Here is a 17,692-nt window from a genome sequence, read left to right on the forward strand (position 1 = left end):
ACCATCTCTGCTTGGGGGCCGCGGTGGCCGAGTGGTTAAGATGTCCCGACATATTACCACAAGCCCTCCACCTCTTGGATGCGGGTTCGAATCCCATGTGGGGCAGTTGCCAGGTACTGACCGCTGGTCGGTGGTTTTTCTCCGGGTACTCCGGCTTTCCTCCACCAACAAACCTGGCACGTCCACAACGTTGAAACTGGGGGGAATATGGTGGTTGAAATATCAAGCTTACACCGGCGTTGTTCAGCATAGCCCTTAACATTCTCTCACCAGCGTTGATGATGGTGAAACCACACAATTGTCCATAATTAAAACATCCCCCACGGAAAACACAGGGTTGCCAAGGTCGTTGGTTTGACGCAATGCTTCGTCAAAATAATTTACCATTTCCATAGCATTGGAAGGCCCTTGTATCACATCGTAATAGTCCAGTCCGAAATAACCACAACAAGCGTTGACAGTCAGTTTCAGATTACTGGCATACCTCTGTATTTCATGTGCTCTTTTACCACGTGAACTGTGACCATACGTTCTATTTCCAGCTGTTGTATCAACCGATGCCTCGTCGAAAAAATGCATTTGACTAGGCGCGTAGTTTAGAAGACTAGCAATATAGTGTGTGACAATATCGTCATGGTTTATCCTCTGTGTTTCGACGGGCACCTGAGAAACTTTTTTGTATGTCATATCCAAATCACGTTTTTTTTTACACGACTTATCAAACTCCTCGATGGGACGTTATCCGCTGTACATATATTTCTTTCCAAAAGTTTCGTCACGATTTCACGGTCATATATGCTAGGTTTTTTAAATGTTTGATACTCAATGAACTTTGTTACTTCTTCAGTGGCTTTTTTAGTTACAGGTACAGTAGCCATGCTTTTCACTAAAGGCTTGGATAAATTACCAGTTGCAATTTTATGACAGGCCGATTTGGAGACTCCCGTCCGTTTCGATATATCACCGAACGATAGTCCTTCTGCATACAAATGAATTATAGTTTTTCTAGAATCAACATCCAGTGGTTTTCCATGTTGGTACACACGACCGAAAGTGTTTGATTCCATATTTCCAATATTATCTTGTCCTGTAAACAATGTCTGGTTAACGTTTTTGGCTCTGTGTGTTTGTGTGTTGTGTGTGTACATGTGTGTGTACATGTGTCACGTTCACAGTGGCGGGGTAAACGACAATGGTCTGACAAAAGGCCAGTCTATATTACTAGTAAAATAAGGTAAACTGATTCAACTTTTCCTGACTTTTTTTTAAGGTAGTACTATCAAGTTTCAGATGCTTATAGATTTTCATATATTTGTATATGTACTATAGTATTTCAACATGCACAAATATTTCAGGAATCATCAGTTGTTGCAATCGCTAATCCATTTACATATATATGAGGTTTAAAAAATTACAAAAACAAATGCTTAATGACATTGAAAGATTTTAATTTCCTCATATATTTCCAAACTTTCGACTTTGCTGTATAATGCAGGTATATTGCTTACTGTAATATAGGCATAAGTCACATGTCCAACAGTCCTGCATATTATACATGTACCCCTAGGTAGTAGTCTACAAGTGAAAAAAAAACCAGCACATATCTCGTGTACTATACTGCAAAATAGAATCACTGTTATATATTGAACATGCATGTACTTACATGCAATCTTTGATTTCAAGTTAATCATATTGATAACAAAACTTAACTCCAAAATTAACTCGGTAAAGTAATATCATATGTTCAGCGTTCAATTTCTGTCTATATATCAAGTAATGTCTTGTAACTTGAATGAAAATACAATGACAAATTTAAAGTTTTACAATACAATCAACTGATACTGTGGGAATTTGAAATCACAAGTCCTCGTCAGGAGGAAGAGGCGGATTAATGGCAGACTCATCAAGATCAGCAGGTAATGGAGGGAAAATTTCTGTACTAGGAGCTGTTGCTGTGGCTGTGGCTGCTGGATAGTTATAACTCCAAACAGGTTGGGTAACTTGAGGGTACATTCCAAACTGCCCATAATTCCAAGGCCACCAATTATAATTTGGCAGCATCTGTGGTGTCATACATGTAGGGGACTGCATTTCAGTGGCGGGTCTCGGAATTGGTGATTGCATACATGTAGATGGTGTGAAAGTTACTGGTGGAACTGATGTACATGAAGATTGCTCAACTTTATTACAACCTTTTCCTACTTTGGTCCTACCATCGACAAGTAAGGATTCAATGTTTTCCTTTGTTAAATTAGATGGGATACGCCCATTACATGCGATTTTGATTAGTCTAATATCTTTCTGTAGGTCTTTCTGACCTTCCTGGCCAATGTACCTCTGTGGGTAACATGCCTTTAAATGTGGCCTCAAGGCATTGACGAAATTTGTGGTATTGTGTTGCAGGAAAGTGTTAATGCTGGTAATCTCCTCGCCGACACTCTTAAGTCGCTTCTCAATTCCATGTATTTCCTTGTTAGCCTGTTGGTAAAAGAAATGGCCAATCATTTACTACATTACCTTAGATGTTGAAAGGATGTTAAACAGTATTAAACTAAACCGAATTTAGGTTATTTTTTTGGCTTGAGAACAAACCTGATAAAAAGTTTTTTGAGTAGGCACTGATTTTTTAGGGTTGATCGGGTTACCGGAAACATAAATATTTTTTGTATGGCCTTACCATATTTATACACTCTCATACAGGAATATTTATTTGTTAGTACCAAAATACTGCTGATAACAAAATATTTTCACAAATGAACAATCTATTTTATATTCAATTGTGTATAAGGCCGATCATAACCTTTATACTCTTGCTCTTTAATTTACTTTAAAAAAAAATATCAGCTGGATGAATTTCACCATTCACGAATACCAGATACTTATGATTCTGTAAATATTCACGTTAGACTACCAATGAAATTTTGCGAAACGTACCTCAGATATTGATGACTTATATTCTGGATGTTTTGACTGGAGACCACAAACTTGGTAGCCCTCGCAGTGCAAGAACGGACAATCTTTGTTCCCCTTATTTCCAATGGTCCGGTGCCCACGGCGGTGACACTTGTCACATATGAACTTTGTGACGGGATTCCCTGGTATTGGTATCGGTTCTCGTTCATCAGGTCTGTTGTGTGTAAAAGAGTTTAACTCGTCTTTTTTATGTGATAATAATATAGTTAACGTGTCCCGTTCGTCTTTTAATCTCGATAGCTCTGAGAGTAGGAATCCGTTAGATTTTTCAGGTGGCGAATCAGATTTTTTTTCTTCATTTAGGCCTATATGACTGACGGACTCCACTGACTGTTCGTCAAACTTAAGTCGTTTTGGTTTGTGCGTGGAAGTGGTACCGGTAGGTAGGCATACAGACGAACCCATGTCAGTGACTATGCTCTCCTTCATTTTCATTTTGGTGTCCGGCGTTTGCAAATTTACAATCTTGTCGATTAGCATGCGCTTGTAAACGACTGGCAAATTCATTTCGAGTACTTCGTTTGGACGAAGAAAGCGGAGAGTTTCATTATTTGTTACTGACAGTTTCTCAAACTCTTCCTTGTATTTCAATAAGCCGGGATTTATCTGCCTTAAAAATGCATCAGTGTCGTTTCCGTCCATGTTTGCTGGTAAGTGATGGTTTTGGTTATGAAATGTAAACCCCACATGTACTTTCAGTTTCGTTCAACCAATCGCAGCCGCTGAATGAGAGGCCCGAGTGAAGCATCAGTACAGTACCAATTTACCTGTGGATTTGGCGACAGTACTGGAGTCTATAAATAGCACGGCTACAGTAACACTCATTCGATACATCGGTACAAGTCAGCGGTAGAGCGGTAGGGGTTTATATACACGAATCGTTCTCAGTTGGGGTAGCACGGCTGTAAAGGTGGTTATCAATGTTTAACAGTGCTAGCTTTGTGTGTTCACTCAACAGTTACCATGGTAACATATATTGTTTGTGTACTAACCAAAGTAGTTTAAAATCGAGGATCAACTTAATTTGGATCATCACAATTCCAGTTAAACATTTCAAGACTGAAACGAATCCTGATGTACAGGGTTATCTTCAAATGGATTTGTATGCATCAGGATTCGTAAGACATCTTTCATATTAAATCACAACAGGTCCTACATTAGATAGACCTAGAATGACATCAGCACTGCTATACCCGACACATTGTCCGTTACCTTAATGGTCCTGTACGAGTATTTACAACTTTTATAAGGTCATCACATATTTCAATAGAAAGTAGGGTGTCATTGTGCGCAATGGTATCACACGTTCACTGTCGGGTACTGCTCGGAACAGTTTGGCCTCTCGTTGATCAGCGTCGTTGAAGGAAAGGACTGCCGCTATGTTTCCACACCTATAGCAGTAGTTAGGGGCTGACCACACCGTCACCAGCTTCTCATCAAACATGTACTTGTAACCTAAAACAGGAAACAAATACAGACACAAACATCACATAACATGTATTGATTCTTATGCTTCTACATTCTAAGATGACAGATGAACATTTATATTTACAATATTATATTTCTGTTATGATTTGGCCATATGAATGAACTTATTAATCAACACATAAACACAAACATTCAATGGGTATAAAATCTCTGATTTTGTTTCTTTACCACTGAAAACATGTTATCTGAATTAATATCTTTCAGATTTAAAGTCAAATTGAAATTACAGTCCATAGGCTAAAGGACACAATTATTCTACCCAGAATGCATGGCATATTTTAATCACAAGAGATTCATAGGTACATGTATGTATAATTCAAGTTCTCTATTGCTAGCATTGTTAAATCAGGTGTCTATTTGCCTGTACCCTAAATGAACATTAATACATATTGTGGAGGTGATTCTTACCTTCGTGGACTAACTGATGTGCTCGGCATATCAACTTCAGGTTGTTTATGTGTACAAACTGAAAAGAGAATACATGTACATAATTATCAAACATCCACAATCACATACAACTCTAGGATATGTTACGCCTGTTTCCTAAACTGTTTCTTTGCTTAACTTAAGGAAGACGTAAACATATAACATCCATTTAACTCTCAAAGATATGTATACAAAGTATTACAAGAGATCCCAGAGGGATCTTGGCGCCCATTAAAGAATGATCTATATCTGACAATAGAAAGAGGGATCTTTTCTCTGCTTTTCAAACTTTTACTACATATTACTAAATATGAAATTTGAGAAAGATCTTTTCAGTACTTTCTGAGATATATATAACACTAACAAACTTCAATTATCAAAATCCAAGATGAACTACTTGTTGGCAATCTTTTGACCGATCAGTCCCAAAATGCAATATGCAGGTCCTAGGAGAATCTTCTTATAAAATTTGAGACAGATCGCTTCAGTACTTTCTGAGAAATAGCGGTAACAAACTTTAATTATAAAAATTCAAAAATGGTGGAGCTGTCGGCAATCTTGTTAACCGATCGGTCCCAAAATGTAATATGCATAACTCGGGACCTAAGGGAACCTGCACATGAAATTTGAGACGTATCCATTTAGTACTTTCTGAGAAATAGCGGTAAAAAAACTTCATTGAAAAATCAAAGATGGCGGCCTGGCGGCCATCTTGATAACTGATCGGTCCTTAAATGAAATATGCACAACTAGGGCACTAGGGGAACCTACATGTGAAATTTGAGAGATGACGTCCCTTCAGCATTTTCTGAGAAAGAGCGGTAACAAACTTTAACTATAACAAGAGATCCCAGAGGGATCTTGGCGCCAACCATTGTATGTACTACTGTATGTTAGTCAAATGAATAATAGATTTTTTTTATTCTTTTCTCTTTTTTCTCTCCTCATTCTAGTTTCATTATCATTCAAACAATCTGATAAAAATATGGACAAAGTCGTTACCGCGTTCTTTGATGTGTGTGGAATATATTTGAAGCATTTGTCAAGAAAGTGCAAAATAAAATTTGATATGTAGTTCTTGAAAATTGCAATATAAAACTTCAGGATTCACAAATCATTTATTGTAACGATATAAGTTTCAGAGTCAGAAATAATTTGTTACAAAGCATTGTTAACAGATTGGTGGACAACCACAAGGGGTTAACTCCATTGAAATGCTATTTGTCAAATTGACATGCTCTGTCATTCAGAGAATAGACTGGTACTGCAAAGCTCCTTTTAATCAACGGTTACAACATATGAGGGCAGGTTGATATCTAAACACTAACTTGTCCGAGCATGTGTGCTGATCTTTAGTATTGTATATTTCCTTGCATAGCTGACGGGCACACTGGGCATTTCATACTGTTCACATTATTTTCCAGTGCTTGATAAGTCTGTGATTGTGGGACTGGTATACATCTTTTCTTCTCCTCCTATATATTAACTTCAGCTGTGCATGCAGGTGGTAGATTTCGGTATCATAGTATTGTTAGATATTTAGAATAGAACTATTCACATTTATTTTTTGTCAGATTATTTAAACAGTCCTGTAAAACAGGGAAACAGCAAACTAGTTGTTCAAAATAGGTTGTGATATTTTAAGCGGTTTGATTGAAAGTAGTTAAAGTATTTATTTATTTGAAAAATGGAATTTCCTGCAGTGAAAAAAAATCCTAATAATATGGTCAGATTTAGTGGACTATATTTACCCTCTATTTATACACAGTACTAACATTAGAAACCTTCGGATTAGTTTTCGGCGGCCTGGTGGCCATTTGTTTTTTTCGATTATTCTCAAAATCTGTATAGCACAACAAGGGACCAATGGGATTCTTTTTGTGAAGTTTGAACAAAATCCCTTCAGTAGTTTTCAAGAAATAGTGATAACAAACTTCAACTGCCAAAATCCAAGATGGCTGCCTGGTGGCCATCTTGTTTTTCAGATCAGCCACAAAATCTGTATGGCACAACAAGGAACCAAGGGAACCATCCATGTGAAGTTTGAACAAAATCCCTTTAGTAGTTCTCAAGAAATAGCAATAACAAACTTCAAGTATCAAAATCCAAGATGGCTGCCTGGTGGCCATCTTGTTTTTGGAATCAGCCACAAAATCTGTATGGCACACGAGGGACCAAGGGAACCATCCATGTGAAGTTTGAACAAAATCCCTTCAGTAGTTCTTAAGAAATAGTGATAACAGACTTCAACTGTTAAAATCCAAGATGGCTTGTTTTCCGATCAGCCTCAAAATATGTATGGCACAACTAGGGACCAAGGGAACCATCCATGTGAAGTTTGATCCCTTCAGTAGTTCTCAAGAAATATCAATAACAAACTTCAACTACCAAAATCCGAGGCAGCCATCTCGATTTTCTGATCAGCCTCAAAATCTGTATGGCTTAACTAGGGACCAAGAGTACCCTCCATGTGAAGTTTGAACAAAATCCCTTCAGTAGTTCTCAAGAAATATCGATAACAAACTTCAACTGCCAAAATCCAAGATGGCTGCCTGGCGGCCATCTTGTTTTTCCGATCAGCCACAAAATCTGTATGGCACAACTATGGACCAAGGGGACCCTCCATGTGAAGTTTGAACAAAATCCCTGCAGTGGTTTTGAAGAAATAGTGATGACAAGCATTGTTTATGGACGGACAACAGACAATGGACCATGGAAGCAGGGCAATTTGAATAGCCCATCATCTGATGATGATGAGCTAAAAATATGTGACCTGACAATTTAAGTTATAAATCTGTCAAACACAGATGTAGAAAATTGATTAAACGCCAGCTTTCAAGAGTTACTTCCCTTAATATAGAGAGCAACCAACTAAATGCTTTTCCATAGACCACAGTGTAAACGTTATGGCATCTACTTCTAATACTATTGAATTCTGATGAGCCACCATGTTCTATACTTAAAGTATATGCTCTCATATAACAATAGATAGAAAAAAAAGAGGGGGTCCTTCTGCTCAAACTCTCACCAGGGTAGCCATTTTTAAATAGGGTGCATTCGACACTGAAAAATCATGAAATTCTAATGTTTTTACCTATTAATTATCAATATTGATATTCTTACCTTAAATTTCAATCTGAATTTCCAAATTCATATCATGGTTATCTAGGAATAATTACCTGTCAGAAAACAGTTTTACTTTGGAAATTCATAATTAACCAGCCAATCAGCGGCCGGGTCAGAATTCTATCCTGGGCTCAATCTTGTATACACAGGGGCCATTTCGAAGGTCTTTTTTTCATTTAGTTGGTTGTTCCCTATAGCAGAGGTTAAAATTTCAATGCTCACCTGTGATGTAAAGTACATTTCGCCTGTATGTCAAATCTGTGATATGAACTTGATCGGTCAACCGGTTGGTCCAGGACAGGGCTTTACCTTCGGACAGTCACACGCGGAGTAATCCTGTAAACATGAAATGTTGAACTTACACAATGTATTGATTGATTGCAAATTATGCATTAAATATTGAAATAGTATTCATGGTGTTTTGATTGTGTATTGGTAAAATGATTAACCTTTCTGAATATAATGAAATTATAGGATGGGTCCCCAATCAGGGGGAGATAATTCAGTGAATATCAGGTACAACAGTAAATATGGAAAATATCAAGATTTTGAAAGCAAAACAGGTATATCAAACTTGGTTTTACCTCAAAAAGGTTTTACAGAGCCTGTCTGTTAAAAATAAGCTCAGATGTAACAGTCAAGTACACCTGGACAAATAAACAGTTATAGTGTGATAAGTGCACCCTTACTGAGAAAAGGAGATTATGGTCAATGGTGAGCTTGGAGAAAATTATAAGACACTGACAGAAAAACACCTGTCCTGTGTTAATTACAATCTTGTAATTATAGCAACATTCTACATATAAGAAATAGAATCATGACTTAAATGACCAAATTTCAAGTGACGATTACTAAGAAAGCTTGGACTGAAGAAAATAACCGAATTTACCAGAAAAGATATGTTAACCAAACCTACCTGTAATTAGCATAAAATGATAATACAGTATTCACCTCAGAAGTACAGTATGCTATATGGATATATCTTACCTGTAATTTTGGACTTGTTCTGTTAACCTAACTCTTCTCGACTCAAATATCAGCCTCAGACACCAACCCGCGGACAGACTGTGAAAAAAGTGAAATAACAATGAAGTTGATTTATTGCAATATATCAAATACTGAAATGGTACTGATTGGTTTTCTTTGCTTTTTATGGTATTGTATTGAGTATATATTTGATAATCTCTGATCAGAAAGAAAGACACAGGGAATATTGATATTAATCAAGGGGAGACAATCCCAGACAGAAACATATTTAACCTAAGAGTTCAGAGAAGATATAAAGACTTTGAAAGAAAACATATAATTCAACCGTGAAGAAACATTAGGGTTGCATGGAGGGGACCTCCACAGCCCTTTTGTTTATAAATAAACAATGATAAGAGAGTAAAGGGGCGCGCCTGCGCAGAGCAGGGAGATGCTGACAAAGATGGCCTGTCAAACTGCTGTCAGACAACTCCATTGAAAATAACTTATAGCTGTGAAAGTTCATTATTTTAGAGATGTTCTCTATACAAATTAAGAACGGTCTAATAGACAGTAACCACTTGACCAGAGATCATCCAAGAGTAAAGTACTGTAAGAGAGAAAATGGCTAAGACAAAAAATGACAAACCTCAACTATTTAAGAAAGGATGTATTCCTTACAACAAAGGTGCTCGAATCTCAAGGGAATCACAGATAGATTCTAAGGAAAAGTGCACAGTGAGACTTGACAAGAAAATGTATGATAAAGTGTGTCATACTCCAGAGGGCTTACCTGTAGATGGTAGCTCTTCCTACAGATTTCTGCGGCCAAAAAAGGAGACCAGCACAGAACCAACATCCAGGTAAGGAAATCTTCGAAGACTAACTGAAAAATAAAGCGAGCATGTATCAATAACAGGTTATATTTAAAATAATTGAATTCTAACAAATTATTAACAACATATGCTTTGATTCTTTGTTAATATGCTTTGATTCTTTGTTATTACTGTTTATATAATGTGATGTGCTAAATAAGAACCTGTGTATAAAAGACCAATAGTGCATGTAAAAAGATTTTGTAAAGTTATAAGTTCTGTCAAGTGAAAGCAGAGAAAAAAAACTTACCTGTTTCTTATCTACACCACTTGACAGAACCTGTCTATAGAGACCAGTGGGTCTCTGCAAATAGAGACCCCTGGTCCCTATTAGTATAAAACCTGTCTAAAGAGACCAGTGGGTCTCTGCAATTAGAGACCCCTGGTCCCAATTAGCACAGAACCTGTCTACAGAGACCCACTGGTCTCTCTTTAGACAGGTTCTATACTAATAGGGACCAGGGGTCTCTAATTACAGAGACCCCTGGTCCCTATTAGCACATAACCTGTCTACAGAGACCCACTGGTCTCTTTATACAGGTTCTATACTAATAGGGACCAGGGGTCTCTAATTACATAGACCCCTGGTCCCTATTAGCACATAACCTGTCTACAGAGACCCACTGGTCTCTTTATACAGGTTCTGTGCTAATAGGGACCAGGGGTCTCTGTATAGTATATAACCTGTCTATAGGGACCAGGGGTCTCTGTAATTAGAGACCCCTGGTCCCTATTAGTATAGAACCTGTCTAAAGAGACCAGTGGGTCTCTGTAGACAGGTCTTTCACTTAAATGTAATAAATAGTGTCTAGTAGCATCACTGGTCCTTATACACAGTTTTTTTTGGTTTCTTTTCGATATTTGATCATTAATTGATATTATAATGGTTTTTTCATCTCCTATATTGCAGGAAGGATGAAATTTCAACAAACAGAATTGTTTGCATCAATAAAACTATGGCATTGTTCAACGACGCCAACAAGGGACACCGTATGAAGAGTGACCAATGCCAGGGCCAGCTGGAGTGGGACTACAAGACCGAGAAGTCGTGGGGACTTGGCTGCCGCGTGCGCCTCCTATGTAACCGATGTCAATACAGGTCCAGCATGCACTCTTTGTACGAAGAAGTTGAGACGGCGGTTGGAACCAAGGGTCGTAAGGCTGCCAAAATGAACAGGGGCGTCCATGTTGGCCTAAGTCAAGCTCCAATCAGCAGTACGTCTCTACGTCGAATCCTGTCAAGCGCTAACGTGAAGGCCCCGTCCCACTGGGGTATGCAAAAACAAGCCAACAAAGTGTGCGAAACCATTGCCAGCACGAACCAGAGAGATCTACGAAGCCGAAGGAAAACCCTGAGAGAAATTAACAAGTTACGAGGGAGACCTGAACACCTGATTGACCTTGCCGTGGATGGAACATACAATAACTCCCTATATTCTGGAGGAGGTCACACGCCATTCCAGGCCGGAACTCAGTGTGTACAGCTTGCGGCCGAAACAGTCACAAAGGATAAAGACATTGTTGCTATGGCAACAAAGAGCAAACTGTGCAACATCCAACCCACCTGTGAAAATGAACATCAGTCCACCTGTAAGGGTAACCTACCTATAGGCTCCTCCATTGGAAATGAGCGAGCATGGAGCCGGGAGATCCTCGACGACATCTTGCAGGATGGACTTGAGGTCGATAAGCTGGTGACCGACCCCGACACCAAGGCATACAAGGCTGCAGAGGAACTGTTTCAGAGTGGGCGCTCATCGACTCAGCCACGTCACTTTCTGGATACCACACACGTCGCTAGAAACCAGAGAAAATCATTAAGAAAACTAACGTCACTAGCACCCATGATGCCTGGCACTACAAGACACGAGAGAGAAAAACAGAAAGACAGATTTTCAGCAGACCTCGCCAACAGATGCCAGGCAGAGATGTCTGCAATGTATAAATTACATACTGGCGACACAGAACAACTACAGACATCAGCGCGACGTGCGCGTGAGGCCATTAAGCTGTGTTACCGAGGGATACACACTTCGTGTAAAAGAAAGTCTCTAGTCTGTAATGGCGACTGGCTGGAAAAAAGTTCATACCTGGACAGCGACTTCAAAATTGCAAAAGGAATGAAAAACGACCACATTATTGATGAGTGTCTAGATCTGCGCCTTGGAGACAACATCATCGCCAAGACAACGCACAACCTAAATACACAAAAGGTGGAGTCAGCCAATCGAAGAATTAAAAGATCCTTACCCAAGAGTATGAACTTCACACGGAACTTCGATGGTCGAGCTCATAGCGCCGTACACTGCATCAACCATGGACCCGGACATTCCATCAGCAAACTATGTGAGGCTGTAGGGTCACCAATCTCTAAGGGCAGTTCTGTTGCCAGGAACCTGGAAAATGACCAAAAACATTACCGATACTGGAAAGAAAAAGCACAGTCCCTTACCTGTAAGAAAAAGCGAGCCGAAAAGCGGAGAAAATTATATCAACTCCATGACTGCAAGGTCGACGAGGATATTTATGTCAGTAACCAACTATTAAAATCTATAAAAGCAAATCAAAAAGATAAAACCTAAGTGAACTTACCTGATATCTACAATAGACATGCAGGAGCATGGTCATTTGAACACTGTCCCTGTGCTGCACAGTGATTCCTGGTTTGATTCGTTTCATGTGTCTCAGTGTGCAGGTGTGCAGGATTGATGCATGTTTTCTCATGACACAGGTGACTGACTTCAACTTTCCTACCTGATCCATCATGGCTGGGAAAGGTATCCCGGGTCCACCTAAACTGCACCATACAAACCACTCTGTGAACTCGTTCATCAGTTCTCTCTCCTGTTGGCCACCGTACAGCAAATTGACCGTACCCACCTGATGTCAAAGCACCTGTCCAAAGTCTACAGCCGTGCATATTACCTGACTCTATGCTGTGTGCCATTAACTTACTGTTAATATTTAAATAGAAAGCATCCATGATGTCTGTGTCACGTGTACTATCAAAATCTGGGGACTTACCTTTGTATCCAAGGACTCTCTCAACTCCGGTGTCTGACAGTTCTACTTCCGGTACATTTGATATAGCAGAGGTTAAAATTTCAATGCTCACCTGTGATGTAAAAGTACATTTCGCCTGTATGTCAAATCTGTGATATGAACTTGATCGGTCAACCGGTTGGTCCAGGACAGGGCTTTACCTTCGGACAGTCACACGCGGAGTAATCCTGTAAACATGAAATGTTGAACTTACACAATGTATTGATTGATTGCAAATTATGCATTAAATATTGAAATAGTATTCATGGTGTTTTGATTGTGTATTGGTAAAATGATTAACCTTTCTGAATATAATGAAATTATAGGATGGGTCCCCAATCAGGGGGAGATAATTCAGTGAATATCAGGTACAACAGTAAATATGGAAAATATCAAGATTTTGAAAGCAAAACAGGTATATCAAACTTGGTTTTACCTCAAAAAGGTTTTTACAGAGCCTGTCTGTTAAAAATAAGCTCAGATGTAACAGTCAAGTACACCTGGACAAATAAACAGTTATAGTGGCCCACTAGCACCCATGATGCCTGGCACTACAAGACACGAGAGAGAAAAACAGAAAGACAGATTTTCAGCAGACCTCGCCAACAGATGCCAGGCAGAGATGTCTGCAATGTATAAATTACATACTGGCGACACAGAACAACTACAGACATCAGCGCGACGTGCGCGTGAGGCCATTAAGCTGTGTTACCGAGGGATACACACTTCGTGTAAAAGAAAGTCTCTAGCCTGTAATGGCGACTGGCTGGAAAAAAGTTCATACCTGGACAGCGACTTCAAAATTGCAAAAGGAATAAAAAAACGACCGCATTATTGATGAGTGTCTAGATCTGCGCCTTGGAGACAACATCATCGCCAAGACAACGCACAACCTAAATACACAAAAGGTGGAGTCAGCCAATCGAAGAATTAAAAGGTCCTTACCCAAGAGTATGAACTTCACACGGAACTTCGATGGTCGAGCTCATAGCGCCGTACACTGCATCAACCATGGACCCGGACATTCCATCAGCAAACTATGTGAGGCTGTAGGGTCACCAATCTCTAAGGGCAGTTCTGTTGCCAGGAACCTGGAAAATGACCAAAAACATTACCGATACTGGAAAGAAAAAGCACAGTCCCTTACCTGTAAGAAAAAGCGAGCCGAAAAGCGGAGAGAAAATTATATCAACTCCATGACTGCAAGGTCGACGAGGATATTTATGTCAGTAACCAACTATTAAAATCTATAAAAGCAAATCAAAAAGATAAAACCTAAGTGAACTTACCTGATATCTACAATAGACATGCAGGAGCATGGTCATTTGAACACTGTCCCTGTGCTGCACAGTGATTCCTGGTTTGATTCGTTTCATGTGTCTCAGTGTGCAGGTGTGCAGGATTGATGCATGTTTTCTCATGACACAGGTGACTGACTTCAACTTTCCTACCTGATCCATCATGGCTGGGAAAGGTATCCCGGGTCCACCTAAACTGCACCATACAAACCACTCTGTGAACTCGTTCATCAGTTCTCTCTCCTGTTGGCCACCGTACAGCAAATTCGACCGTACCCACCTGATGTCAAAGCACCTGTCCAAAGTCTACAGCCGTGCATATTACCTGACTCTATGCTGTGTGCCATTAACTTACTGTTAATATTTAAATAGAAAGCATCCATGATGTCTGTGTCACGTGTACTATCAAAATCTGGGGACTTACCTTTGTATCCAAGGACTCTCTCAACTCCGGTGTCTGACAGTTCTACTTCCGGTACATTTGATATAGCAGAGGTTAAAATTTCAATGCTCACCTGTGATGTAAAGTACATTTCGCCTGTATGTCAAATCTGTGATATGAACTTGATCGGTCAACCGGTTGGTCCAGGACAGGGCTTTACCTTCGGACAGTCACACGCGGAGTAATCCTGTAAACATGAAATGTTGAACTTACACAATGTATTGATTGATTGCAAATTATGCATTAAATATTGAAATAGTATTCATGGTGTTTTGATTGTGTATTGGTAAAATGATTAACCTTTCTGAATATAATGAAATTATAGGATGGGTCCCCAATCAGGGGGAGATAATTCAGTGAATATCAGGTACAACAGTAAATATGGAAAATATCAAGATTTTGAAAGCAAAACAGGTATATCAAACTTGGTTTTACCTCAAAAAGGTTTTACAGAGCCTGTCTGTTAAAAATAAGCTCAGATGTAACAGTCAAGTACACCTGGACAAATAAACAGTTATAGTGTGATAAGTGCACCCTTACTGAGAAAAGGAGATTATGGTCAATGGTGAGCTTGGAGAAAATTATAAGACACTGACACAGAAAAACACCTGTTTTGTGTTAATTACAATCTTGCAATTATAGCAACATTCTACATATAAGAAATAGAATCATGACTTAAATGACCAAATTTCAAGTGACGATTACTAAGAAAGCTTGGACTGAAGAAAATAACCGAATTTACCAGAAAAGATATGTTAACCAAACCTACCTGTAATTAGCATAAAATGATAATACAGTATTCACCTCAGAAGTACAGTATGCTATATGGATATATCTTACCTGTAATTTTGGACTTGTTCTGTTAACCTAACTCTTCTCGACTCAAATATCAGCCTCAGACACCAACCCGCGGACAGACTGTGAAAAAAGTGAAATAACAATGAAATTGATTTATTGCAATACATCAAATACTGAAATGGTACTGATTGGTTTTCTTTGCTTTTTTATGGTATTGTATTGAGTATATATTTGATAATCTCTGATCAGAAAGAAAGACACAGGGAATATTGATATTAATCAAGGGGAGACAATCCCAGACAGAAACATATTTAACCTAAGAGTTCAGAGAAGATATAAAGACTTTGAAAGAAAACATATAATTCAACCGTGAAGAAACATTAGGGTTGCATGGAGGGGACCTCCACAGCCCTTTTGTTTATAAATAAACAATGATAAGAGAGTAAAGGGGCGCCTGCGCAGAGCAGGGAGATGCTGACAAAGATGGCCTGTCAAACTGCTGTCAGACAACTCCATTGAAAATAACTTATAGCTGTGAAAGTTCATTATTTTAGAGATGTTCTCTATACAAATTAAGAACGGTCTAATAGACAGTAACCACTTGACCAGAGATCATCCAAGAGTAAAGTACTGTAAGAGAGAAAATGGCTAAGACAAAAAATGACAAACCTCAACTATTTAAGAAAGGATGTATTCCTTACAACAAAGGTGCTCGAATCTCAAGGGAATCACAGATAGATTCTAAGGAAAAGTGCACAGTGAGACTTGACAAGAAAATGTATGATAAAGTGTGTCATACTCCAGAGGGCTTACCTGTAGATGGTAGCTCTTCCTACAGATTTCTGCGGCCAAAAAAGGAGACCAGCACAGAACCAACATCCAGGTAAGGAAATCTTCGAAGACTAACTGAAAAATAAAGCGAGCATGTATCAATAACAGGTTATATTTAAAATAATTGAATTCTAACAAATTATTAACAACATATGCTTTGATTCTTTGTTAATATGCTTTGATTCTTTGTTATTACTGTTTATATAATGTGATGTGCTAAATAAGAACCTGTGTATAAAAGACCAATAGTGCATGTAAAAAGATTTTGTAAAGTTATAAGTTCTGTCAAGTGAAAGCAGAGAAAAAAACTTACCTGTTTCTTATCTACACCACTTGACAGAACCTGTCTATAGAGACCAGTGGGTCTCTGCAAATAGAGACCCCTGGTCCCTATTAGTATAGAACCTGTCTATAGAGACCAGTGGGTATCTGCAATTAGAGACCCCTGGTCCCAATTAGCACAGAACCTGTCTACAGAGACCCACTGGTCTCTCTTTAGACAGGTTCTATACTAATAGGGACCAGGGGTCTCTAATTACAGAGACCCCTGGTCCCTATTAGCACATAACCTGTCTACAGAGACCCACTGGTCTCTTTATACAGGTTCTATACTAATAGGGACCAGGGGTCTCTAATTACAGAGACCCCTGGTCCCTATTAGCACATAACCTGTCTACAGAGACCCACTGGTCTCTTTATACAGGTTCTGTGCTAATAGGGACCAGGGGTCTCTGTATAGTATATAACCTGTCTATAGGGACCAGGGGTCTCTGTAATTAGAGACCCCTGGTCCCTATTAGTATAGAACCTGTCTAAAGAGACCAGTGGGTCTCTGTAGACAGGTCTTTCACTTAAATGTAATAAATAGTGTCTAGTAGCATCACTGGTCCTTATACACAGTTTTTTTGGTTTCTTTTCGATATTTGATCATTAATTGATATTATAATGGTTTTTTCATCTTCTATATTGCAGGAAGGATGAAATTTCAACAAACAGAATTGTTTGCATCAACAAAACTATGGCATTGTTCAACGACGCCAACAAGGGACACCGTATGAAGAGTGACCAATGCCAGGGCCAGCTGGAGTGGGACTACAAGACCGAGAAGTCGTGGGGACTTGGCTGCCGCGTGCGCCTCCTATGTAACCGATGTCAATACAGGTCCAGCATGCACTCTCTGTACGAAGAAGTTGAGACGGCGGTTGGAACCAAGGGTCGTAAGGCTGCCAAAATGAACAGGGGCGTCCATGTTGGCCTAAGTCAAGCTCCAATCAGCAGTACGTCTCTACGTCGAATCCTGTCAAGCGCTAACGTGAAGGCCCCGTCCCACTGGGGTATGCAAAAACAAGCCAACAAATGTGTGCGACACCATTGCCAGCACGAACCAGAGAGATCTACGAAGCCGAAGGAAAACCCTGAGAGAAATT

The 17,692-nt window shown here is 39.3% G+C and overlaps 2 protein-coding genes across 3 annotated transcripts; both read right to left on the bottom strand.

Annotated features, from left to right (window-relative positions):
- Positions 1-270: 270 nt before the first annotated feature.
- Positions 271-687, bottom strand: LOC138312920 (uncharacterized; the record flags this gene model as incomplete). Its single annotated transcript, XM_069253631.1, has 1 exon — positions 271-687. A coding segment is annotated over exon 1 (417 nt), but the record flags the coding sequence as incomplete, so codon positions are not given.
- A 740-nt stretch (positions 688-1,427) lies between these two features.
- LOC138312916 (uncharacterized) lies at positions 1,428-11,593 on the bottom strand. 2 transcript variants are annotated; one of them, XR_011207078.1, is made up of 7 exons: positions 11,460-11,593; positions 9,773-9,865; positions 9,001-9,078; positions 8,236-8,349; positions 4,870-4,927; positions 2,935-4,428; positions 1,428-2,478 (listed from the first exon to the last, which is right to left on the bottom strand). XR_011207078.1 is itself a non-coding variant. In XM_069253630.1 (2 exons), exons 1-2 carry the CDS (start codon positions 3,613-3,615, stop codon positions 1,858-1,860), a joined length of 1,302 nt encoding a protein of 433 aa, XP_069109731.1. In that variant the 5' UTR covers positions 3,616-3,729; the 3' UTR covers positions 1,428-1,857. The 2 variants fall into 2 exon arrangements, 1 of the variants encoding a protein (XP_069109731.1); XM_069253630.1 differs by lacking the exons at positions 4,870-4,927; positions 8,236-8,349; positions 9,001-9,078; positions 9,773-9,865; positions 11,460-11,593 and having other exon boundaries at positions 2,935-3,729.
- Positions 11,594-17,692: the final 6,099 nt, after the last annotated feature.

The sequence above is a fragment of the Argopecten irradians genome, unplaced genomic scaffold, assembly GCF_041381155.1.
Source record: "Argopecten irradians isolate NY unplaced genomic scaffold, Ai_NY scaffold_0523, whole genome shotgun sequence".
Taxonomy (NCBI): domain Eukaryota; kingdom Metazoa; phylum Mollusca; class Bivalvia; order Pectinida; family Pectinidae; genus Argopecten; species Argopecten irradians.

Bases quoted from the DNA above. Each gene is read 5' to 3' on its own strand.
- LOC138312916 (XM_069253630.1), bottom strand. From the start codon at position 3,615: ATGGACGGAAACGACACTGATGCATTTTTAAGGCAGATAAATCCCGGC. The intron at 2,479-2,934 runs GTACGTTTCGCA...TTTTACCAACAG, and splicing joins ATAAGTCATCAATATCTGAG to GCTAACAAGGAAATACATGG.